General features: G+C 46.3%; 1 protein-coding gene across 1 annotated transcript in view; it reads left to right on the top strand.

The window, feature by feature from the left end:
* Nucleotides 1-27,609, top strand: part of HSPA12A (heat shock protein family A (Hsp70) member 12A) — a 420,841-nt gene that overhangs the window by 160,636 nt on the left and 232,596 nt on the right. The window contains exon 3 of the mRNA XM_086922909.1: nt 11,226-11,353. Coding sequence (XP_086779035.1) covers nt 11,226-11,353 — 128 coding nt within the window. The remainder of the gene's footprint in view (nt 1-11,225; nt 11,354-27,609) is intronic.

Raw genomic sequence — 27,609 nt, 5'->3', positions numbered from 1 at the left:
GCAACATTTTAGTATTTACTTCAGTGCACTGCATGTGATGTTTTATGACTATTGCCAAGTTGGCAAAGTGATTATTGGTTTATGTAATTGTGGTCTATGTGTTTCATGTATAATGCAAAGGATATTTTTATATAACCTTGTATGGAGTCTCTTTTTGTGGTGTGCTTAGTGTGTCACTTTGCCAGTGTGTGTGTGTTGCGCAAATGTTTTACACATTGCCTCTGGTATAAGCCTGACTGCTCTGCCAAGCTACCAAGGGGATGAGCAGGGGTTTCCTAGTGTGTGTAACTTCCTTACTCTGACTTGAGTGGTGGGTTCTGCCTGGCTCAGGTGCATACCCTAGCCAACCAGAAACCCCATTTCTAACAAAGCCAAATACAACAACAGCGTAACTATGTTTTTTAAGTGTATATGCCTTTATTGTTTGTGGTTATATAAAAGCATTACAATCGAAAAGAACACTGAGCTAATATTACAGCAATAAAAGCAGAATTTGAGTCTGATTGTTCAAAACAAATACCATTATTAAAACAAAGGACAAATTCATGCAAATTAAGACCGTGTAGTTGGCAATTTAAAACATACAAGGTGTACCACACTAATGGGCTAATAAAAGATTAGTGCTAAAAAATGTGCTACTGCAGAAATTCCGCAGCAAAATTGGTCCTTTTGGTCCGGCCCAGAGAGTGGCATCACACTAAGAGCTTCATTGCAATAGCAGCGTACTAGCAATCATAAAAATGTGCTTTTTAAGTGAACTTAAAAGGTTTATTTACACACGCACCTTAAGGTATTGTAATCAAAGCTAACCATAATTTCACTTTAACCATTCATTGTTTTTCAGTGAAGCTTTCTTTAATCTCATGCCACAAGTAACAATCCCTTGTGCCTAACCTGCTGCAGACAGCTAATCCCCTTGTACATGGCTTATGGCTGTGCACCGCAGGGCTGGTCGCAGGGTGTGGCCTTCATTCAAACTAGTTGCATCTTTTCAGGTCTCGCAGCAATGGTGGACCGCAAGGCCCGGCTTATGTGCAGGCCCTCTTCTTTTAGGTCTCGTACCTAGCGTTGCAGTGTACAGCACTGCACGCACAGCGCGAGATCTCTTGTACGGGGTTCTGAAAGCTGACCACATGCTTGTGCGTGTGGTTTTGCTTCCGCGGGCCGCCATTGGCTTTAGCGTGCTTAAAAAATATATATAAGGCACGCAATTGGGCAAAGGAGGGCGCATGTCCTGCCTTTGCTCCACCCATTCTTACCGGTGTCTAGGACGCGCATCAGCGTGGCACAGACGACAGGCTCCCTCGCCGTCACTCCTCTGTGGTGCGCGTGCACCACTGGTTACACCGGCCCCTGACTGTTTTTTTACAGTACGCAGCGCCGCATGTAATCACAGCTGACCGGGAAACTAAGCAAACCATGGCAGCTGCACAGTTCGATGAACTCTGTCAATAGCTCCTCTTTTATTTTCACAACACAGCATCGCACTTTGCGCTAAACTTTGAGCATTAACACGGGCGCCACATGTAATATTTTAGCAGGCGCCCGTTTTTCTATTTTTTGGGGTTAACTACTGTTAATATATATATAATTTTTTTTACATTACTAATGCCGCATGTAATCCCAGCTCGCCCAACTCTATGCCAACATCTCCGCTTTGGTGGGGAGAGGGGACAGAGGAGGAGGAGCGACAAGCGCCCTTCCCGTCTGCTTTAATTTTCATCTGTAGGTGCAGGGAGATTCCCCTTGTGCTGCAGTGAAGGCTGCACTGATGGATAACACTCGGAGCCTCACCATACCGCCCAGGTGGGCCCTGGGCTAATCCTGGGCTGTTCCTGCCATGGGGTTTGCCAGCCTGGCCTCCGCAAGCTGCAGCAACAATGCCCCATCAGTCTCCTGTCCTGCCTTGTCAGCCTGCCACGGAGAGTGGCATCCATGGCACCCCCACATTACATTCTTCAACCCCCCAAGCCCCAGGCACACAGCCTCTGACACCCAGCAGGATGCCTGTTTTTTATACTCATTAAGCACTGCTTTTGTGTCCCCCTCATAACCCTGCAGCTGCACTCTGTTCTACACATTCCTTGTGCACCTAATAACCTGAAAGAGTAAAAGATCGTTTTTATCCAGAACGGCCCCATCCTCTCACAAAACTGCCCCTCCATCTCTCCCTCATAAACACCCCGCTCTGATACCTGTCTCTAGTTACCTTAAGGAGGCTGTTCATGTAAGGGCGTCATCCTTCAGCTCTCCTCTGCACCTTTGTCCAGCCCACGCAGCCCCCTCAGCTCTCCTTGCCTTGCGGATGTTGCCCTCCCATGGTGTCAGCTTCTGCATCTCTATCGTGACCCCTCCACCCCGCACCTTCCTCTGCCCTCAATACATTAAGAAACTGCCTGTCCCAGTCAGGCTCCCTGCCATCCACCTTTTCCACATCATCCGCCCTACATACAGAATGTTGTTACCCTACCTTCTTCTCTATTTTTACCTCAACCCAACGACGTGCCCCCTGCCTCCTAAAACCGTGTCACCTGACGGATGCTCCCTTCTCTCAGGCCTTCTTTTCCACCAACCACCCCTCCATATCCTCAGTCCTTGTGGCATGAATGAATCTGGTCCTCTCAGGCCCTCAATCTCAGAATTACTTTAAAAAACTACTAATTTGGTAACAAAGTATATTTACCACCACAACCTGCCTTCACACACATAGTCTGCCTCTCATCCTCTCAAAGAAACACACACACACATGCCATCTTGACTTAATCTCCATCACAAAACACAGACCAGGACATCAGACACACCCAGCTCTACCACTCTCCATCACACTTACGTGCTCCCCCCACGCTCCCTCACAAGCACTCGGGTCGCTTCTCAATCAAAATGGTGTTCTCCTCTTTCCTCACTCTCACTACAAATAAATGTGTGCTTGGTTGACTATACATCTCTGCCATTGTGTCTACACACTACATTTCTCTTTCTCTCTCACACACACACCAGCCCTCCTCTTCCATTGTGAACACACCCATTTTCTCCTCTTCCCATTACACACACACCCCTCCTTTTCTCTTCCCATCCCACATACACACACACACAATGAGCTCTCACCCTGACAGAACCACCTGCTTCTCCTCTCACTCCCCATCACACGTACTCACAGGAACACCACAGCTCTGCCCTTGCAGAACCATGACTCCATTGCGCATCATAAATCACAAACGGGCACATTCATGACGTCCCCTGACACTTCTCACATAACATGCCAAGCAATAGGTCTTGCATTTGCGAGAGTTTGACCTTTTGGCATTGTAAATGACAATGCCTTTCATGTATATGTTTTGAAAACCGGCAAGCAGTGCGTAAACACGCTCTTTGTACTTATAGTCCTTGCTTACCACAAGCAAGGCTGGCAGTAAAAGAAGCACAGTTACTGCCAGCCTTGCTTCTATTTACATACCGCTTGCAGGTTTTCAAAACACATAAATAAAAGGCATTGTCATTTACAATGCCAATAGCTCAAACTCTCCCAAATGCGAGATCTATTGCATTGAAAATGCTTGTAATAGATTTTTATGGGTCTGCAGCCAATGTGTTTGGGTTTGTAAACCTTTGCAAATTCTTGTATCCTTGTTGGACATTCAGCAGAGTTCACAGGCCAGGCACCTGGACCGTGAACCACAAGGAATGTTCAGCAAGAGGCCAGGATCCTTTGCTAGAGTTTGAAGATCATTGACCTGGATTTGCAGACCTTGGGTTTCACAAAATCTCCGCCTGAGCTATTGGGCCTGGGGATTCTCTCCATGTCCCAGTATGTTTACTTTATTTTCTTAGTGAAGATGCAGGGATGAGTCCCTGCATCCTCTAATAGCAGTTGTAATATATTTGTTTAAGTTGCTGTCCGACTAACAGAGAGCTTCGAGTTCATGAACCCGGCTTTGGATATTCAGACCAGAAGTGTTATTATTGTTAAAAAAAAGAAACATTCACTTACCTCCTCACCTCTCTATCCCGCGTCGTCTCTCCTCTGCCGAACAGGAAGCAGCCAGACTCCCCTGAGCCAATCACAATGCTGCAATGTAGAGCTGTGATTGGCCTGGGTGCCCTGCTTCGTCGCTCAGACTGGGAGCCTGGGAATGTTCCTGCAGCCTGCATGGAGAACACGCTAAAGTGCACATTGCTGTTTGAGCGGCCTGAGTGGGCCGGTCAAAGCATCAAGCGCTCTTTAGTGTCCCCACCACTCCTTCCCTGCTCTGTCATCAGAGCAGCCCCATCCTCATGCTGCTGCAGCAGGGGAGAATACAATGATAACATTCTGTTATCATCATTTTATTTTTTCTTTCTTCTACAGCTGCACAGTAGCAGTGGGGCGACTCTCCTCCACCTTAGCGGAGGAGCCGCTACTGCTGCCTAATGCATGATAAATAGTGTAGTCACAATGTACGACCCCTGTGATTAGCTACAGACCTCTTTCCCTGATTTTGAGTTCATAAACTGGATTTTCTTTTTTTAGCTGTCAATGCCCATCAAATGGACCTGTCTGCCCTCTACTAGGCTGCTGCTATAATTCCCAAAAGGAAATCTATCCCACTGGGAAAACTTCCCTTTTCAAAATCAGCTACAAACCCAACTCCGGGTCGGTAATTGATCAATGGTTTAGGACCGCAGTTGTGGTCACAAACCATAGTTTCGTTCCATTACAAATCCCAAAAAGGTGGAGTGTGCTACTTCCACACGCAACACATATTTGCGAATCATATCGGATCACAAAAAACATTTTATGAGCAAGAATGGCTTTTGAAGCTAATAAAAGGTCTTTTTGTACATTTAAAAAAGTTTTTGCTCTTGTATACCCTGTGTTTTTGAGAATTATAACTTTGCAGTGCAAAGCATCTTTGTCCACGAGCCCCTAAATTCCCATATTTCTCCACACTAGCTTTCTGAAGACAGCCTTCATGTAGTTCAATCACAACATTACATTTATGGGTTGATATCTAAATTTGGATTTTGATATCCCAATAGCATTCAGGGATTGGTTTAGGGCAGTAATTGACATGCATAGGATGGGACAAGGCACAATGTAGCCCCAAGATTTCAAAACTACAAATAGTTTAAAGTAACACTTCAGATGACACCTTGTATCTAGTAAGACTGGCTTTATTTTTTCTTCTTAAATAATGAGGGGCTTTGTGCTTATAGTAGCAAGAACACATTCAAGAACACAACGTATCATTTTTTTTTTTGTTTTGAGGTGGTGGCTCATTTAGAATTGGATGGTAGTTCTTCAGTCCACTTGGTTTTCAGAGACACTGACGTCTAGCCTCCTGCCAGGTGGCTCCCCATTGTATTTGAGATCCCTCTTCTGCCTAGCATGAATGTCGGGCCTACACTGCCTCAGCCAGCATTGCAGATTCACTGTATGCAGAGCAGTGTCCCAAGTAGATGCAGTGGCGGCCGGCATGGCTCACTGGGGGTTGTGCGGCGGGGTCGATAGGCGGGGTGGGCGGGGTTGCGCTGGAGTGGGGGGGTCACGTCATGGAGGGGTCGTGCATGATGTGAATATTAAACAAAATTACAAAATATAAACTACCTTGCCACCGGGCCCCACTTCTCTGCTTCTGATCTCTTTGAGGAACAGGAAGCAGAACCCACTGACCAATCACTATGCTGCAATGCAGCATTGTGATTGGTAAGCACTCGTGCGCTCTGACCAATCACTTGGTCTGGGCATCCTGGTTGGACGCTCAGCCAGGGAATAGGGGCCTGGGCATGTTCTTCACGCAGGCTATAATGCAGCCTGCATGGAGAACAGGGAAAGTGCTCATGACTGGTTTGGCAGCCCGAGAGGGCAGACCAAACAGCCGTTGCGCACTCAGGAGTGGACACACCACTCCTCTCCTGCCCTGCTCCGAGAGCAGAGCAGCCCCGCCCCTTGCCCACCCACAAAGGAAACATAAAATGATAATAACTCCAAGTTATTCTCATTTATATTTCCTTTACTTTGCACTGCTCAAAAGCAGTGGGGCAATGCTCCTTCGCAATAGCGGAGGAGCAGCCACTGAGTAGATGTGCATTTTTGGCATGGCTAGCAAACCTTTTTGTTTCACTGAAACAAACAACCAAAAAAGCAAAGGATCTTATGGACAGAGAGTTTTCTTAAAAACTTCTATTAGCTGAGCTGCTTCTTTTTAAGGTCTAGAAATCGCTTTTAGCTCTCTGCTCCCAAAAGACCTCTTGTGCACCATACAAGAACCTTACAATAGCCTCAGAGCCAGCCCATTGCTTAGCATTGGATGACATGTTTGTTACTCTTCTTAGCTTGCTGCTTGCTTCTTATTCACTGGCTTTCCTTTCTCTTCTTGCTTTTGTCCCTCTTTACCATCCATTTGATTGAATGACTTGAATCCTCTTCCCACAGCTTACATTCAGGGAACTACTTTTTCTTTTCTGTACTTCATGAGAGTGCAGGTGTTTAGTATCTCTCTTGCTTCTTAGCTGCTTCCTCCATCAAACACACCCCTCCCCGAGTTCGAATTGCTCCCTCATCTGACAAATATAGCATGCTACCCCTCTCTTTAAATCATACCATCGACTGGTGTAACCACTTCTACCGCTCCCTGGAAATCTTTAAGTACAGCCATGCAAATGCAGGAGGTACAGGGTACAATAATTCGCACACACTGCCCCTCAGCCAGTAGTGTTATGTTAAAATCATTGTGACCCTTCAAGTGTGTCTCCTGACAGACCGAAAGTGGGGCTCCTTTCTTAAATAATAAAGAAACTCTGTCCACCTCAGTCAGGTCCCACCTTCCTCATTTAAGGGTTAGCTCTCATTTCCCCAATGTTTCATGATGTGCTTTAAGCAGCGCACTCGAGCACACTGGAACTGAGAAGAACGCGCTGTTTATAAAATGATTGTTTTTATATGGCAACACCTTGACCCTTCTCTAGGATGGTAGAGGGATTTACACGTCTTAGAAAAACAGCATACCCAGGGTAAGACGTAAACAGCAGAACAATATTATTACTTATTGGTCAATTATTAATATTATGTCATCCACAGTCATGGTTTATCAGGTGTGATGTTTTCATGAACAAAATGATGAGGACTAAATAGAAATACAGCCTATAACAGTAATCAAATGAACGCTTCGGGCCCAATTACGGCATATATGCAGCGGGAGCAGGCGGCACGTCACTGCCACGTTCTGCTGCGCCAAAGTCGTTGTCGGCCAGCCTGCAAAATTAGGAGTTATCTCCTGTCTGGCGGTCTTTTTTTTGTGGCTTTCCCACTGTGGTGCCTCTAAAAATAGGCACCGCAATGGGAAGGCTAAAAGCAGTTCCTGCACCGCATGGACTGTTAAGTCCATGCTGTGCAGGAGCAGGTGTGCATGCACACAGGAGGGCACATGTTGTGCCCCCCTGTGTGCATGCACATGGCGTGAGGTAGGGCACCCTTTGTTTCCACTCCTCCACGGTAAAACCGTGGCGTAGAGGAAACATAATATGGTTGGCAGGATCGCATCAATCCCACGAAGCATATAGCGGCCTCTGGACCGCTGTGCCACCACCAGGGAACGGGGGTTCTCTGGCAGCGTCGGCGGTCCCATGGCAGTCCGGCCAACCAAGTCTTAATAGGACAGTTGTCACGGTGGTGGCTGGACTGCTACTACCACGCCGCCACAAATCTAGTGGTCTTTGGACCGCCAGACTCATAATCTAGCCCTTAATTTTTTTCCCCTTAACTGCAGAGAGGTGTAATTCTACCCTTTTAATAACTCAGGGATCTTTATAAATTCAAGAATAGATATCACACATCATGAATATTACTGATAAATGTAATACATAATCAAAAGCTGTTTATTAAAACAAATACCTCTAGGCCCTTTCAATTTGGCTTGCTTTCCTTACAGCTTTCCTTACAGCTTTCCTTTTATTGCCTGGTCTCCAGCTCATTCTTTTTATTTGCAAATTCATATCTCAGCTCTAGGAAAAACTGGGCTACTCAAGAGCAAAAGTTAATCTCATGTTTACAGGATTGTGTGAAATCAGTGTTGTAGAATGGAAATGGTGCCAAAAAATGTTTTTTAGTTGGGTGTGTATATGTTTAGCAAAATGTTAAGTTGCTCAGTTGAAAGTGCAAAAATAATCATAATCAGGTATGTGTGAAGGAAAATTGGATGCATTCTAAATGAGGGACCCGCACCCATTTAATCTCTAATGCAAATAGGGTGTGTGGGGTATCTGTGATACATCTATAAGACAGGCAGAAGTGTTGCCTGATGGCTATATCTGTGTGTAACCTTGTGGTCACATGATTAAAATTCACTGGGTTTGCTTCTGAGTGTGATGAGATGAGTATCACTGAGAGTGGATTGCCACCTAAACTTTGTTTTAGACAATATTTCAATTTGTAGTATACACAAAGGGTCTGATTCACAATGGTAAACTTGCACTTTTGTATAAGTTTACATTTTTTCTGGTATTCACAAACTGGGATTTCAGTTTTACTACTAGTAAATTTATGAGTGTAGAGTCTCCGCACACAACAAAATAGGGCAGTCTGTGGATTGTTCTTGCACTGTGTTAAAGCCTGCAGGCAGGTATTTCGTTACGTGAAATCTCACAGATTTCCTTTGTAAGGAAAGATGGTGATGTTAGTTACCTCCTTTGACAAACCTTAGGGGCAGATGGATTTACATTGTGATAGCCTTACTAAAGTATCTTTACTTCGGAGGACCAGAAAGGCTTAGCTCCCTGCCTCGATCTTGAAATAAAAAAATAATGTAATATTACATAGATCGTTATTTATCCAATAAATATATATCCTGATAAATACATAGTCTGGGTGTAATTTATTTTCTGTTTCCATTCATGACAGCATACTACATGGGGTTATGGTTCAGTCTACATCGGTCTTGTATCTCTTGCCCTGTTAATGGCAGCATTTTTTGACCAGATGTGCACATCCACCTGGAAATTAGTGCACTTCAGTGTTAGTACTTGTTGAGTAGTCAATTCGTTTTAAATTACACCTTTATAGCTCCCATTACATTTCTTTGATTTTCCTCTTTTGATTTTAGCTTTTTAAGAGGACCCTCCAGCTCCACAGGCAGTGCTAATGAGCCACTTGCTTGCTGCTCACTTCATCTACAGTGCACTGCATCCCACAAGGCCACACCTCTAAATCAGGCAACCATTATGGAGTGCAACTGTCCATACTTTATCATTGTTTGACTGTTCAAAACGTGGTAGCCATGCTGGGGCATTAAAACGACAACAGATTATGCACAATACAACTGCAAGGTGAACACCCGCTTCTATGTTTAGTTCTTTAGTTCTGTTATTGCAAGCATATCCCTGTTTTTATATTTGTATTCTTTTAATTTATCTTGCATATTTTGTTTGCTGTATTATAGTTGTCTCCGAAGGTAAATGCAAGTATGTGTTAGGGGATGGAAAAATGGGCATATGAGTGCAATAAGTATGCATGAATAGTTGAGTGCCTAAACCCATCAGTAACAGAAAAACCCTTTCATCTATCAGCCAGACCTGTTGGCATTGCCAATGCTCCATTATAACGTAGCACTAAAGGGAAACTATTTTGGCCACATGAGCAATAAGTGCATTAGACCCTCATGCAGCAGTACAACACAGTCCATACATTGCCTCGTGCGGCAGTGCCTCTGGGACCAAGCATGGCCAATCGATTGCTGTGTGCGCAGTTCGGCGGTGCTTCCCTGTCATTGGCTGTCCTCGTCCTGTCTACTGAATAGCCATCATTTCATGGCGGCTTTCTCTAATGACCGACGCAACAGCCATTCATAATTATAAGGAGCCTGCGGCATTGTTGCGTCTGCCAGGAAAATTAGCTTCTTGCCCAAGTTGCCTTGCTTTTCTTTCATGAACTTCCTGTAACTCTTGTGAACACTACAGATGAAATTCTCAAACCTTTTGTCCTGGTTTAGCATCACAGAAGTGACGCTAACCAGTGCAAATGTATTTTTTGTTATTTTCTTTCGAGCGCAAAACTTGTTTTACGCTGGAGAGCACCCTCTAAGTAGCGCAAAGCACTGCTTTGCCCCGAGGGGGCGTTACATGGATGGTACCTTGGCGTTCCCATGTAACCATGTAAACATGCCTTTTGACGTAAAACCATATTTACAAAGATTTGTAATCCATGGTTTGCGCCAAAAGTTAACACCTCTTCAAAGGAGGCGCTTACAGGAGAAATGCTTTTATTTCTCCGTGTTTTTCCGACTTTTCATCCGTGCTGCACTGTGCCGCATGTATGCAAATTGGGAAAAGCTTTGCACCGTGCCTAGCATAATATTTTATACAGGAAGGGTACCCTTCCTGTACAAAACCTATGCTATACTCATGCACACCCCCCAGCGCTGTGGCGCTAAGGTGTGTACATGGCCCACGGCAGCTAATATCAGCGCCGGCACAAGGGAAAGGGTAGGAGAGCCATATCTCTGACGATATGGCGCTGTCCTGCTCCCTTCCCGTCACACGGCAGCACAACCTCGCGTGGGCTGCGCTGCGTGACTTTTTTTTATGTCCCCCTTCATTTACTACACATAGTTTTCTACGTTTGATGCTTGAAGTTTTTCACGTTGAAATCAGGACTTTTTACCCGCCCCAAAACATTTCAGTATCAAAGCTGCGAGGGCAACAGTTTTAAGGTTAACTCACCACAAAAAGAGCACCTTCCATTTTCAGCGCCAACTAACACTTACGAGGAAATATTTCGAGTTTGCGGTGAAAAACTAAGCTTGGACGTAAATTTAAGACTGAGAAAGGTACTCGGATCTACACGAGACTTCACTCTTATAATAAGTGCACGGCACACCCACGCACCTCTCCTTTGCCCTGGTGCTCAGGTTAGTATTGCTGCGGCCTAGAAATCGGCCTGCTCCACTGTGTATGCACAGAATATAATCCGAGGGGAACTGAGTTTGCCACTTCGCCATTTCTTCATAAGCAAGGCCCAACCCGGAAATCTCCATATTCCCCCAGGCAGGGCCCGTCCTCCTTTACTTATAAATTCTGACATATGTAGGTCTGTGGAGCAGCCTCATTCAGACATGAGTTGCTTACTTGTTGCCTCTCAGGAAGAATGAATTAAGCGAAGCCGTAATGCAGCCACCAGCTCCCACGCACTTTATCTTAACACCGTGTTGGATATTCAGGCTAACAGGCGGCTTTTATTTTCCTGTTTTTTCCAGAAAGACCCGGATGCCGAGGTGGACGACGAGCCGTCCTTCCAAGTGGTGGTTGCGATTGACTTCGGCACCACCTCCAGCGGGTACGCCTACAGCTTCTCCAAGGAGCCGGAATGCATCCACATCATGAGGTAAGAGCTGCAGTGCAGCGCGCGGCGGACAATGACGAATGGATCCGCTGGCAGAGCGCCGCGCGCATTTCTTCCCAGGATATATACCTCAGTCCTTGCTGCCAGAGGCTGACTGCCACTGTCTACACTTGGGGCCTGATTCTCAAAGTGCCTCAGCGCTTGTGGTGGAGGGAGACTTCGCAGTCCTGGAGGGGAAACGGCCACTACAACGAGGCCGTTTCAACGAAAACCTTAACCACGCATGCATTACAACGCATGCGTGGTTACAACGACAGCCTTTACCACGCATACCTTTACTACGAGGTACGTAGTAAAGGCATGTGTGGTAAAGGGTACAAATAAAAAAAGGGGGGTTGGGGGGGGCTTCCCCCCCCAAAAAAAACACTAACCTTTAGACGAGAAGGAAGGCAATCGGCGTCGCAGAGGAAGAAAACGGCCGTTTCTTTTTTTCTACGTATGACGTCACCACGGAAAAAAAACGTGGAGAAGGACAAGCGTGAACATAGCATTCCGAAGTAACGCATGCGTGGTAAAGGCATGCGTTACAACGGAGTTCGTTGAAATAACATACAACCGTCCTGGAGGAGTCTCCGCCCTCCTGGCGGAATCTCCGCCATTAGAATTCTCAGGGCAGAGATTCCGCCGTGAGAGTGGCCCCACGATGGCTGGGCCTCCTCCAGAGTGAATCAGGCCCCGGGTGAATAGAGGGGCCTGCCACATGGACACAATTATGGCATTGGCAATTTTGGGGGGAACCAAAGGGTTTCAGGATATTGCCTACTTGCCAATGTTTTGTGTGTGGCCAAAAAGAAGCATAATTTCTCAGCCATCAAAACTCTCAGCATATTAATATCGCCGAAATAAAATCACGTGACTGTAGGCCCGATCAGTACCTCAAATGGAATTACATCACTGAACACTATGCCCAAATCCGAGGAAATACCAGTGTGGCTTTACTTGAATCTAGATGATATTACAATAAATAAATGATGGCATATAACAGAGTGACTTTTGAGCACTGTGCCATCATTAAGCTCGCTAGCATATACGTGTCTTCACACAAACATACCAATGAAGGTGATACATTGTCAGTTAGTAACCCCAGTGTGGGGCATGCATTTCAAGATCCCTGCTTTCAGGAGGTTGTCGATGACGCTCATCCAGCTAGGGGAGCTGGCTTTTAAATTAATTCTGCCGTAGGCCAGCTCCAATAAATCGGTAGGTCGTAGTTTGCCATGTTTTAGTAGCAGAGATGTTGTACCCATGGACACTGGGCATCTCCTTATGGACCAAGGACCTGTGCTCACTCGGTGTGGAAGGAATTATTTAGATCCTAGCAGGGCAAACTGAAGACAAAGGGTGGCCCTGTATGGTAAAGTCTATTTTAAATTCTGAAGAGATTCGATAGCCCATTGGATGTGATATGAATGTTTTCAGAATGTTGATTACAAGGGTGTAGTTTCAGGTGGGTACTTTGGGTATGACCCCCTCCAAATAATTACATTCTTGGCTTGAGAATTGGGCCTGGGGGCCCGGAGTCGGGTCTTCTATGCCTTTGTTGTTGGTTTTTCTTGTCCTTGTTTGACAAAAAAAAGGTTTTAACTTGCTTCTATTTTTAAATCAGAAATTTAGGGGCCGACTTAATGTAAATTAGTATTGAACCAGTTTCTCATAGGAACAGTGTATCCCAAACCTCCCACCTTCAGCATACTGTCTTTTTAGTTGGAATATTTCCAATTCACCCCCCCACCCCCCCTGAATTTCACTGTTTAAGCTATGCCGCTGGTTGATTGTTTGCATACCTTAAGGTGATTGACCTATAAAAGTTGCTTTTGTGTTTGAGGAATGATTGGTTTTGTGGTGTCAGTGTTACCTTTGAATATTAGTCTGCTGATGTTATGTAAGCTTGTGATAATAGTTTTAGAGCTGTATTTGTCAAATTAGTAATTGAGATTTCCAAATTGCAATTACATAATTTTGAAATCACAACTACTATTGTATGAAACTTTTATTTTTAAAATAGCGATTCCTAGTGGCTCACAAATCGACCTACCTCATGAATATTAATGAGGTCGTTTGCAATTTGCAAACCACTAGGAATTAACACCATCACAGGGATAGTGGCCTGCTGAGGTCAGCAGACCACCATGTCTGTGATTGCTTTTAAAGAAAGCAGTCTTTTATTGTTAAAATAATCCATGGTCTTTAACCCTTTCTGTACTGGTGACAGAACCACTCCGTCACCAGCCACGGACACGCTGTCCTGGTGACGGAGTGGTTCTGTCATGGTGCGGCCGTCCCGCCTATGCGGCGTCACATCTGCGACTGCGCAGCCATTTTATTGAGCGGGGGGGCGTGACGGAACCACTCCGTCACAAGCACAGCGCGCCCGTGGCTCGTGACGGAGTGGTTCCGTCACGAGCATGGCGGTGCCGCGCTGCCCCCCCCCCCACCTCCCCTCGTGGCCGCGGTGGAATTACCGCTGCGGCCAAGGGGTTAAGGAAAACCGGATGCGTTTTGAAAGAAAGATTTCTTTCTTTTTCTTTTGGTTGTTTGTTTAAGAAGACCGCTGCCTCCTCGTAAACAAACTTTGTTATACATGCACAAAAGGGAAGGGGTCCTCAAGGGACCCCTTCCCTTTTGGCAACGCATTACTACCATAATTTGTAGTCTGTAAATTAATGTTTTGCAACCAGAATTTGGTCTCAAAACATTAATACATACCATTCCGATTCATTATTTGGAAGGGACTTCCCCACCAACAAGGATTTAGGTCACAAACCAAAATTGTAATTTGGTAACATGATTCGGTAAAGTGCAACCGAAATGCGGTTTGGGTTTGATGTACTCCAAAATGCTTCTTTCCAGTTACAAACGTGCGATTCTGCAAATCGGCACGTGTGCGATCAAGAAAAGACTTGCTACATCTGGTCCTTAGTGAGGTGGTAAAAGGATCTGCATGAAGTCAGAGCTCAGGAGCATGGTGTTTACTTCTCAGTCGGAGAGGAAGTTAGACAGAGGGGGCTGCTTGTGAAAAGATGGAAACATTACTAAGGAAGGAAAACCTCTGAGTGCACTGGTCTGAATGAGCTGAGGTGAGTGTCGGGTCATCAAGGCTGACTTAAGTGATCAGTATCATCTTTTAATGGGTACGCTATTTGTATTGCTGATAAAATGTATTATTAAAATGTAATGTGCTACTTCTTTAAGTGTCCCAGAAGCTTCTGGTAATGGCCTATGATCCAGGGGAGCATGTGCCAGACAGACAGGGCCACAAATAGTTGGTGAGGGTGTTGTGTACGCACGCTTGAGTGTGTGTGTGTGTCTGTCTGTCTCCAATCATACCAGTCCATTATGGTTTAAATCTCTTTATTGGTTTTGTAACCAACAAACAGAAAGAAGAAAGACACCAAGCTCTATTATATCAACAAGTAAGTGCCTACAAACGGGGCCACACATGCTATAGAATGCCAACAATCGACCTCCCCTCACTCCCACCCCCGGACCTGGTGACTGCTAAAAATGAAAAGGAAAGACGGAAAGGAAAGGAAGGGAAGGGGGAAGAGGAGAAAAAGGAGAAGGGTCTCGCTCCATCCGGTCCCTCGAGTCAACCCGGTTGGTGATCTCCACATGAAGGTTAAGAGGGCCTTGGGTCTCGGTCAGCCTCTGGAGCCGCAGGTATTTGGGGCAAGTAAGGTCCCTGATCTCTGATGTCAGCAAGGCAAGGAATGGCCCCCATATTTCAGAGAAAGACTCACTATGGTAAGACAGTGAGAGGGAGATTTGTTCCATTCCTGGGATATGCAGCCAGCCTAAGTGTGTAGGTTGTATATTTGAGCCCCAGTCAGATAGGATGTTCTGTAAGGCTGCCCTCAGGGCCAGAATGATCTGTCTGCCCCTCTTCAAATGAAGAGGGAAAGTGAGGGGGTGGGGGAGCCTTAAAACAATGTATGAAGGAAATCTGGGAAGTTTCGTGTCGAAGTGTGTATCCATATCTGCGAGTACTTGCTCCCAATATTTCTGTATTTTCGGGCAGTTCCAAAGAATGTGCAGCAGAGTACCAGTTTGTCCACAGTGGCGGTAACACTCTGGTGTTTTGGAGGGATTATAGCTATGCAGTCTGTGGGGGTATGGTACCAATAGGTGGCGATTTTGGTGGCAGTTTCAATGCTAGCTATGTTGTGAGCTGTGTGGCATGCCCAGTAGTAAAGGTTGCCCCACTCTCTTACTGTTAGTTCCCTACCTATTTCCGTCTGCCATCGGAGTTAGCCTCTAAGCTTGGAGATATCTGTCGAAGGGCCTACCAGTCGATACAATTCTGAGATCATGCTCCTATCAGTTTGTCTTGGCTAGAAGCCAACGTTCAAAAGGAGTAAGACGTCGCTCTGCTCCGTTGAGTACGGAGAGGTGCATTACCTAGTGACGGATCTGCATGTAATGCCATCGCTCCGACTCGGGGAATGCAAAATTCGTATGTAGGGTCTCAAAGGTAAGGAGTTCATCTGTATCAAATAAATGGTCTACTGACCTACAGCCCGCCCGATTCCATATAAGAAACACTGGATCCCGTAAACCTGGGTTGAAGTTTGGGTTTCTGACTATGGGCGTGAGAGGTGAAGGCAAAGATGTCAGGTCCCTCTGCGTCGCTAACCCATCCCACCCCATACTACATGCTAGTCTGTTATGATGGTTAACAACAACAGGTGCAGCCCTATTAACCCAGAACTTGGGGCAATTAAACCAAATAGAAACCATGATGGTTCCAGGAGGTAATATTCCTATATAACATAGATTAACCAAAAGAATGAAGCTAAGAAACGGTGTCCAAACAGGATTTTCGAAGAAGTTATGATTATTATTATTAAATAGTGGTTAGTTTCTTACCTTATATTTTTTTCTGGAGTTTTATATATCGCAAACTCGACCAGAAGGTATCAGAGCGCTTTACATGAGAACCAGTTGCATTACAGAAAGACACATTACATTTTTTTTTTCTGTGAGGCTCGCGGAGATTTAGGGATTTGCCCAGAATCACAAGATGTTGAGCGTCCCTGCCGCGACTCAAACCCAGTTCCCAAGCTTCAAGATCGACTATTCTTTTTTGTTACTCTATGCTATATATGATTATTACCTCCTGGAACCTTTGTGGTTTCTTTATAGTCTAGTATGATAGCATCAAATTGGTTTTGTTATAGCTAAGGATGACACGTTAGCACTCATCTCTTTTCAAGAAAATGCACCACACAATTTTCAGAATTGGATGTACCAACTTAAAAATGGTTAATCCCTCTTTCACATTTTTATTCCAGAATTCCACCTAGTCTCAACAAAGACAGTTAACTGTTGTCAGATTACCCAATTATGCTAGAGAAAACAAGTTATAGATCTTTGAGCGGCAGTTAAGGTAATTAATGGAAAGTAAAGTAAACCTTAGGTGTGAAAACACTGACTGCGTCAGTAAAATAATTGCATTTCCTTTTGAGCTAATGCATGCATATTGTTCACTTCAAAAGAAAACACTCCCTACCAATTGCAAGAAGTATGTTACCTCAACATTTGTGACTTAAATATGTACAATACCTTAGAGAATTATTGAAAATTCGCCATACTAAAATTGCCATGTGTTTTAGGAACTTGAATATCAACAGAAAAGCAGCTACTAATTGGAGCAAGCAGTGGCAAAGCCAACCAGTCTTGCCAAGATTAAATAGAAGAAATGCAGGCGACCAAAGGCTCAGCACCTCAGTTCCTTAAGTAAAACAATTTGTAAAATGTCTGTGCAAACACATTCGGAGTATGCCACAATTTTACTCCACTGGAAGCCAGATAAATATATTCAAAAGAAAAGTACGGAGCACCAGGATGAAGTCAAAGGATTCTGTATGTATTCCAAAGTAGATTTGTCAGCACAGGACCCAAATGTATCCTTTAGAATAGCTTGGACGTTTATAATACATATAATAAATGTATATAAAAAATGCAATCCAAGGGCCGAAATCACAGTCAATGTTCTTTACATTTGTTAAATCGAGTGTTCTCAAAACCGGTCACTCATTCGGACTCCCAACAAGGATACCTTTGGGTCCTGTGCTGACAAACCTTTCTATATGGAAAACTGAGATATACCTAGGCGTTGATTATCCCTGTTTTCTTACCTGGTGTTTACAGAATATTTTCTCTACGTGGAACTATTTGATTATTGGACTGATTTCAAGACTAAATTGCCTGACTAAGTTCCATCTGGAACTAAACGTGTTGGCTGATGTCCATGTTTTTATTTGAAAACGAAGTAATCTATTTTGGATTATATACGGAATCCTTTGACTTCATCCTGGTGCACCGTCCCTTTCTTTTGCCTTTCGAAGATGTGAGGATCGTTAACTTTTTTTATTGCAAACAAATGCCACAAAAATAATAAAAAGAAAAAGAAACCATGTCATATAAATGTTGGACATGTATATGCAATACACATTCAAAAAAGAAAAATCAACCATTTTAATAAGTGTTAAAAGACCAGCGTGGGTGCTTCGTAGCAGTGATGAGTACTTTGATCACGTAGAGAAAGCCTTTGAGTTTTAATGCCCATCACAGCAAGCAAACTATGAATCTTATTGGCAGTAAGCATAATTACAATTTGGCTTTGAATTACTGTACGATGGTGATTCAGGTTAAATGCACGGATTAATACAAATAATTAAGAATGAAGAACAATCCCCCTCAGGCAGGTGGTCAGCGATTGGCAGCCACGCAATTGGGTGTCAGGCTTACGACAGGCACAGGCAATACAGCGTCCCGTGCATCAACCAATGCACTGCAGGCAACATGACGCGAGGTGGAGCCGGTGGAGGCCAGGGCAAGCAAGGGCCGATAGATAAATTCACAGAGGCGGTCGGCCCTGGGGGATCACAGTCACAGGTGCCAGATAATGCGGCGCTATTGGCGGCGATTACGCAATCAAGAGATGTCCTGGATGCTAAAATAGGTGCAGTCGGATCCATTGTCATGCTTCTTCGGCAAGATCTGCGGAACGCGGTGGAGCGCATCACAGGTGCGGAGACGCGTATGTCGGAGGTGGAGGATGATGTATCTACCCTGAAGAAGAGAGTCCTAATACAAAAAAATACAGCAAGGCCTGGTTCTGAGAGCTGAGGATGCGGAGGGGAGCGCCCGGCGAAATAACCTCCGCCCGCTTTGTTGGTTTTCCGGAGAACTGCGAAGGGGGTGATGCCAGTGCTTCCTGACACAATGGCTGGAGGGCTGGATCCCAGCAGACGTCCTCTCCCGCTGCTTCGTGGTCGAGAGGGCTCACCGTGCGCTGATGCAGAAGCCCCCAGCTGGTGCGCGCCCGCGACCAATGAACGCCAAATTTCTAAATTATGCTGACCGAGACACTATCCTGCGACAGGCAAGACTGAAAGGCACGCTTACCTATGAGAACGCTAACATCCTCATCTTCCTGGACTACATGAAACTGGTTCAGCAACAACGCCAATCCTTCATCGCAGTCAAGGCCCGTCTCCGGGGCCTTAAGATTCAGTACGCATTGCTTTACCCGGCAAGGCTGCGGGTTGTCTTCAAGTCTCGCACATTGTTCTTTGACACTCCAGAAGAGGTTTTTCAGTGGACGGATGAAACTGTAAAGGTTCGGGTTAACACAGCGAAAGAGGGGAAATCAGACTCCTCCTTGAGTAGTATTGCCAGGGGAGGCCTCAGGAGTCAACGTCGGCGCCGCGGGAGATCGTGCTCGAGCCGTGGCTCGCGCTCTGGGTCGACCTCCCGCCGGGATGAGGCAACGCTGGAACAACAAGAAGATGTGCCTTGACTTTGGGGGAACTGACCCATGATCACCTGTATATGCCCGAAATAGATGACCAGGTGCACTATTGCTTAGGCTGGAAGTCACACTCGGCCTAGTTAGGGGAGGGAGCGACAGCCTAGTTCTTTATGTGCTGGGGGATCCATTGGGGCGGGTGGATCTCGGTTCCCCGTTGGGGACTGGGCCACGATCCAACCACAACAGGTGCTTCCATGTTTGGGAGGTGCGGGGTGGGGGGAGGGAGAGGGGGAGTTGGGGTTTGGTTCATGGGGGGGGGGGGGGGGGGGGACCGCGCTGGAATTGCTGCTTGCTGACTGCCTTGAGGTACGCCGATTGTGCTGGTGTGATGCCAGGCTACTACATGTAGTTTTATTCAAATGTCTATTGCTAGAGATGGAGGGCGGTTAGGCCCAGGCGTGATACGAACCATGAGCTGGAATGTGCGGGTAATGTTGGATAAGGTGAAATGGGGGGCCGTATTCACATATGCTAGGACAACGGGACGGACGTACTCTTCTTACAAGAAACACACCTACTTGGTACGAAAGCATTGTGCCTTCAGCGGTGTGGATTTATACACACATACCACTCCGGGTTTACAAGGGGTTCCAGGGGGGTGGCAGTCCTCATTCATCGAAGGGTTCCTTTTGTACATAAACGCACCTGGACAGACACGCAGGGTAGATATATCTTTGTGCAGGGAGAAATTGGAGGGGACACGGTAATCCTTGGCAGCGTCTACGCCCCAGCACCACTACAGTGGCCATTAGTAGAGAGGCTACTCTCCCTCTGGGTTGACATGCCCACTGCCCTGTCCATCGTAGGGGGGACTGGAACGACGTCATGGACATAACTAGTGATAGATGGCGAAGTGCTGCTGACGCCCAGGACCCGGGGAGGATTGAGGGTCCTGGTACCAAGCTGCGGGCATTGGCCACAGGTCTCAGCTGGGTGGATACATGGAGACATAAGCATGGGTCCCGTAGGGACTTCACATATTTCTCCACATCGCGGGAATCCTTTTCTAGATTGGATTATGTGTTTGTTCCGAGGGTGTTGGCTCACAGAGTGCTATCCACGGAGATTATGCCACGGGTGCTTTCCGACCACTCGCCGGTGTATGTTACACTAGATACTGGTCACGCTAGGCAGCCGTTTGGGTGGCGTATGTCGGCCTGGCAATTGATGCAAGACGCCTACCGCGCACATATGACTATCAAACTTGATCACTTTTTATCCACCAACGTGGGTACGGTGGACTCCCCGGCGCTGCTCTGGGAGGCATTGAAGCCCGCATTGCGAGGGATAGATATTTCATGGTGTGCGGCAGCACGGAGTGAGAAACGTAGAGACCTGGTGCGGCGCGAGGCGGAACTGGAGGCTTTGGAGCGCAGAGGTCGGGAGGACGATGGCAGACCAGCTAGGTGGCAGCTGGCACTGGCGCAACAGCAATATGCTACTGTACTGTTAGACGAGGCACGGCAGGCCTGGCTGGCCACACGCAGTCGGGTTTACCAATGGGGCGACAAGTCCTGCAAGATGCTACATCGCCTGTGACAAGGCATCATGCATGCCCAGCCACTGCCCCGGATAGTGAGCCCAGATGGGGCACCTATCTTGGAACCTGCCGCACTCGCTGAAAGCTTTGCGGAACATTATGAGGAGCTATATGTGCCCCGGGAGTGCCTAGAGGCTGGGGTAATACAGCGATTCATTGATGATCTCCCACCGAGGGCTGTCTCAGACGAGGCTCTTGACCTCTTAGACCATCCTCTGACGGATGATGAGTTAGCTACGGCACTAGCTGACTTGAACACAGGCAAAGCACCAGGACCTAATGGGTTCCCTAGTGAATTCTTTTGGCGCTTTGCAACACTGCTGAGTCCTCATTTCCGACCAGTGATAGAAGAGGTGCACGAGAGTGGGACACTCCCCCTGGACTGGCGGCACGCGGAAGTGGTGGTGTTTCTAAAGCCAGGGAGACCCCCGGAGAGCCACGCGTCGTGCTGCCCAATCTCCTTGCTAAATACAGAGGCCAAGATCCTAGCTAAGGCCTTGGCCAATAGGCTTAAACCGTACATTACAGACCTAGTCCACCCGGACCAGGCGAGCTTTATGCCACAGCGGGCCACCCGCCATAACATTAGACGGGCCCAGGTTGCGATATCAGCATGGGGGCGCTTGGGGGAGCAGGCGGCGCTGTTTCTTGCGGACATGGACTGGGCGTTTGACTCCCTGAGCTGGACATATCTGTTTGCCCTACTGGGGCGCCTTAACCTCGGCCCGCGCTTCCTGGCATATGTGCGGCTCCTATACACGGATCTCACGGCCTCAGTGCGGATGGGGGGGGGGGTGGAAGTGTCCCGTTCTTTCCCGATCCGGCGTGGGACGCGGCAGGGCTGCCCCCTCTCCCCATACCTGTTCGCCCTCGCCATGGAGCCCCTCGCGGCATGGATGCGTATAGACTCTCAGCTTAAGGGATTTCGGTGGTCGGCAGGCCTTACGGATAAAATCGCCCTATACACCGACGATGTGTTGTTTTTCCTTACTGACCTGAATCGCTCTGGGCCACGACTCTTGCGTATACTGCAAATCTTCGGCGAAACAACTGGTCTATATAAGAATCCGGGGAAATCCACGCTTTGGATATCGGGAGGTCCGCAGACTGTAGGGGACTGGGCACTGGGGCTCCAGTTGGCCACTGAAGGAGTGAAATACCTAGGAGTCTTTTTGTCTGAAGACGCGGCCATTGCTCGAGAGTGTAACCTTACCCCAGTTTGGGATCGCACTCGCGAAGACCTGAAAGTGTGGTCGAAGATGCCGCTATCTATACTCTGTAGGTCTGCCATCTTTAAGATGGTAGCGCTCCCGTGCCTGGTATACCAACTGCAAAATCACCCACTGATAATCTCGCCTTGCTGGTTCCGGCGCCTTAACTCGGCACTGAGCGGGTTCTTGTGGGAGGGGGGGCGCCGCGCGGGTGGCTCTGCGGATGTGCTTTCTCTCGACATACACTGGGGGCCTAGCCACGTCAGACGTACTCTCGTATTACCACGCGTCCCACCTCTTAGTACTAAATGACTGGTGGTATGGCGACAGGAGCGATCCGGCTTACGCGGTTGAGAGGGCCATGATGGGAACTGCGTCCGTTCACACACTCTTGTATTCTGTCCCTTCCCTCTATCACGCAGGTGGTCTTTCAGGTGTGGAGGCAGGCCCTACATAGGATGGGCTGGTGGAATGTTCTTACCCAAGAAACCCCGCTGTGGCGCATCTGGCATGTGGCATCTCTACCCTAGGAGACGTTATGTCAGGGTGTGTTCTCAAATTGTTTGAAAACTTGCGGGACGAGTTTGGGATGCCTCGAACTCAGTTTTTTTAAGTATCTCCAGTTCCGACATGCCCTAACACCATATCTGGCGGGGTTGGAGCGACTCCCTGAGTTCAGTCTGCTGGAAGCTAAAATCTTTATGGGGGAACTGCCTGATAAGAAGCTGTCACGCATCTACCAAACCCTGGTGCGGCATTGCTCCTCAGACCTGCAACGACTTAAAACTACATGGGAACAGGATGTTGGGGACCTAGATGAGGAAGACTGGGTGGAGGCACTGGAGGGTCCCAGAGGGGCGGCAATATCTACGCGCCTGCGGCTCATCCAATTCAGATACTTTCATTTCTCTGGATCCTTCTGTTTGCAAATATGCTTCATTATAGAAAATGACTGAAATTGATGTTGGTAAATTGATAAGGGCAATTGACTCTGGATGGCAGAGCTTTGCATAATATGTGCTTCTTGTACAGTCAATAAAATCTGTTTAAAAAAAAAAAAAGAACGAAGAACAATGTAAAGAAAAAAGCATTGGTGAAATAAACTATTTGCCCACCAACCCTGGCAATAAGGTGCACTTCTTTTTAGGGGATGCGCACAGATGATCAAGCAAAGTGCCATCACTTTAAACATAAGAGAGCCAATGGTTGAAGTGAGCAAACCACTTCCCCATGTGGTATGCTGTGGAAGCAAAAAGTGAGTTGCAGTTAACCAGGCCAAAGGATGACGAGAGCTTACCCAAAGCCCTTCTTTGTATTTATACGTGTATGTGTTTTTATTAAAGTGTTTTATGTCTGGCCTCTAAGACCGCTGTCTTACCAGACTATTGTTTTAAAGAATATATATATATATGATACATATATATGGGGACTTTTTGTCAACCCTCTTCGTTCATTGGTTTGTTCAGTTATCCTTCACTCTTTGCTTCCGCTCACCACTTCATACAGTGTGGGGCAATGGTTTGCCCACTTCACTCATTAGTTTTTAGGTCGAGCCTAGAGCAGCAAATGCAATGCTTGCTCGACTTTAGTAAGGGGGTTTTCAAAATGCTACCAAAGGCAGGCTTTTGCCGGCCTGAAGCTTGCGTTCATGAGAGCGTGCACGTGCACAGCTGCCATGTGGGTTTCTGTAATGGCTTATTAAGCCTTACAGCACGTGAATTTCCTCCCTTCTCCCACTCCCTCCTCAGCAGCTTCATTTTCCACAGGACACTGCAGAGCTTTTTATGGAGCTGTGTTCTCCGGTACTTTTGACCTTTGATTTCCGGTATTTTTTTTTTTTTAGATGCGCACACACAAGTGTTTTTTTTGTGGTATTGTTTAGTTGCCACTGGACATTGGAGAGCTTTTTGCGGTGCAGAGAAAAATATTTTACTGGACACTGCTAATCTTTCCACTGCGCTTTGTTCTCCAGCAGTTTTTTTTTTTTAGGCGCACACACAAGCGTATCTTTATTCATTTGTTTAAAGGCCACTGCTCACTTTTGTTCGCCACATATATGTAGCCCTAGCCATAACAGGCCACATACACTAGCTGGCTCGCTTGCTGCAAGCTCTCTGCTTCACACACAAAAAGCTGGGGCTCACAGAATTAGCAGCTACTTTTCCCTATTAAACCGCTTATTTCACTGCTGCGCCGGCCAGTTCCCCGTCACCAGGCACCTTAATTCCACATTAAAACACACTTATAAGCACAGACCTTGCCCACCTCTCCCTTTTTAGGTCGAGCTCTCTCGACCTATTGTGATTGAGTTCCTCCTCAAGGGACGTAGAGGGGTGCACGCGCGGCGATTCAGGAACGTGAACGCGCACGTACAGGCACGAGCGCACATCTCCTGTCCCGCAGGCAAACCAGCATTCAGTTTCACTGCTTACAGTGAGACAAGAGATGGCATGCTGTTCACACACACATGCGCACATACACACACACAGGCAGGCTCACACACACACACACACAGGCAGGCACACACACACACACACACAGGCACACACAGACATCCCCTCCCTCTCTGCCCCTCCCCCCCCACTTACCGGGCTCTTTCCGCGTCTCGTCTTGTGCACTCCCACCGCGCTGTTTAGCACCCGGCGATCCTCAGCTTGTTTAAAATATTTTGCGAGGCATAATCGCATATGGGCTCCAAAGGTTAGAACGCTGACCCTCCTTTTTCACAAGACCTTGTACCGGTGGCTGGGGGAGAGAGGAGGGTTTCGTGGGTGGTTTGGAAAGTCGACCAAAAGTGCAAAGCGGAAATAATCGCACCCGAGCCTGCTCCCTCCACTCCAGAAAGAGGGGGATGTGACGCACTGTGGTTCGGCCCCCTCTAGTGGCTCAGTTGGGAATCTGCAAGCACATCCGCCTCTTACGTTCTCCCTCTCACGCGCACGTACGTAGCCAGCACCGTATTTTGGGAACCGAGCCTCTTCTTCAGTTCTATTCTGAGCTTAAAAAAACATCTAATCTGGTGAGTAAAATAGAAATGCTATTGAAAGTAAGCATTCATTGTGGTAATGCACACACCACACCATCCATTCCTGTGGCGTTCACTAGAGAATCAAGGCGGCGGCAGACACTGTGCAAGCCACAGGAGCCTCAGTTTATTGCTGTAGTGATTCTAAAGAGGTGGGAATAAGCTGAGTATATTTTAAAACTAGAGAAGTGTTAGAAAATCCAGCGTTTTATACACTTTGCTCTCACCGTACGTACGGTGGCAGAAGCAGGATTTACTCAGAGAAGCCGCCTGAGTGTTAAAGATGTAAAATTCAAAATGTTCCTGGAAATACTTGCCCTTGCGTGCCGATGTCGAAACAGCTGCAGTACTGGTCATTGTCGTGCTCGACGATGCGATGCACACATTAAATCAGTTAGCACATGGCTGTGCCGAAGGAGTAGGGAACATGGATGTGGTCACATTTTCGTTTCGGAAGGCCACCTGCGAGACCTGTCGACAGTGATCGCTAATTTTCCTGAAACTGCTTTCTCACTGAGAGCACATCCCCCTGTTTGACTTCCAGGCACCCGCTAATCTCTTCTCATGAGGGGATGATGGGCCAGAAAGCTGGCAGTGAGGTGCAATGTTGGCAGAGTGTTTTCGCACGTATCCTGAAGCATTTTACGACTGCGACATATTGACACTCCGTGAATTCTTCTTGAGAACTCCTCTTGTCTTAGTTAACAAAGAGTTCATCTTCGTTCTGCTGTACACAGACAAACGTTGTTTGCTTTTGTGTCTTTGTATCTTGGAATTGCCCCTTTATTGAGGATTTCCAGAGCAGCTCTTTGCAAGTGGCTCTTATCAGAGCAATATTATCTTATTGTCACCAGAAGCTTCATAAAGTGCCACTTATTTACGGCTGAACTGCCGAATGTTTAAATGGCCCATTGAGTTGCTGGCACTTTCTCTGTGACGCCTTACGGTGCCCCGTATGTGTCAAAACACACTAGGTGCTTTCTAGTGACCTTTGCACTGCTGCATGAGCTAATTTCGTTCTTTTTTTATTCAGTTCGTTAACTTAAATGGCCTCAGTGGTAACCTGGCCCCAGTTTATTTCCCAGGGTGAAAATCTAGCCAATAAAATGTTAACGTTTTAGGAGCGCTACGGGCAAACAGAGCCCAATGAGTCTTTTCATTTGCCCTACTGCATGGCAAGAATGTCAGGCTTCTTTTTCGCGAGGATAGCTCCAAATCCAATAGCAAACATATTTCCTTTATTACTGGCTTTTGTTCTAAACTAAAGGGGAAAGCGTTCACAGTGGAGTGTGAAGAGCTGAAAACACATGTTGCAAATGGATATATAAATGATTCTGAATATTTGACCTATCTTACCGCTTTTCTTTAATGAAGCAGAGAGTGTTGCTTTCCAACAGTGATGTACTGCATGTTCTGTGGTTTGTAATATCTTACTTGAGTGGTTTCACTTTATTATAAATTGCTTTATTCACTGTGTTGTAACTCAGCAAACTTGTTGAAGCGTTGGCTATGATGCACAAAAAGGGATCTAAAAAGAGAGCAGAATTCTAAAAAATCTTATCACTAGAGGCACAGACAATATACAAGCAAACGTGAGTGCTGCAATTTCCTTCAGTGATATTATGCTTGTTGTGCCTTAAAACTGGCATTACTGCTTCGTTTCTCTTTGTAATACAGACTTACATGAAGGTGACCCTTCATCAGACAGGTACCACGTTGTCCCTTAACACTTTGTCATGTATAGAAACGCCGTGTTCAGGTTGATGTTATTGCACAGTTACTTAAACCCATTGCAAAAATGTTTGCAGCAATTCATAAAAATACAAAACACAAAGAAAGGTCGTTGCCTGAAGTGGGACCTCAAAAGACAAAAATTAGAATCATGTTAGTCACTCGTGGTAGTATATGCCTAGTAAAGTCACAACAACTAGCCACTAACATTACACAGCAGTTGTCACAAATGTTAAAACAACCCATTTGCTAATAATTATCTCCTTTAATCTATGGGTCTCTTCTTCCTTACAGATATGAATTTTCACTTTCAAATTTAATAATTAAGCGAAAAGAAACACTAATAACCTATTAAGCACTCTACATAGTCCATAAACTTCAAGCAACAGGCTGTAAGTTGTCGGATGTCACCCTTTTAGCAAGTAACATTGGGGTCTCTATGTTTTTGCAGTCCTAGCTGTATGTTATTAAATCAATCGGCACCATAGAATCTGCTTTATAGCTACATGGGCGATAGCCGATGCTGATAGTTCCGTATTTCCACCTAGCATAAAATTATTTCAATGCGAACAGCTGAGAGTGAAGGGGGGACTAATTTACACTTCAATGAAAGTGGATGTTCAGGTATTCCTGACTTGCTCCTTTCGCGGCGAAGGCTAATTCATTAGGCATATTCTATTCTATTTATAATATAAGCTTTGCCTCTGTTCTTTTCTGTTCTTTGCCTCTGATTTTATTAACTTTTGAAGGTGATCCAAGGAGGCTGAGTGTCCCACGTTGTCACCAGTTTAAAACGCAGTAATGCTTTTCTCAATTATTTGACTCAGGTTTGTTTCTAATGAGCGAGGGTTTGTTTAATTCCTGCCATATCAAAGTAGAGTTTGGTGGTGATCTAATTCTTGTTAAGTAGGTGAC

This window comes from Lissotriton vulgaris, chromosome 5 (assembly GCF_964263255.1).
Source record: "Lissotriton vulgaris chromosome 5, aLisVul1.2, whole genome shotgun sequence".
Taxonomy (NCBI): Eukaryota; Metazoa; Chordata; class Amphibia; order Caudata; family Salamandridae; genus Lissotriton; species Lissotriton vulgaris.
This window is presented reverse-complemented; position numbering and strand designations above follow the sequence as displayed.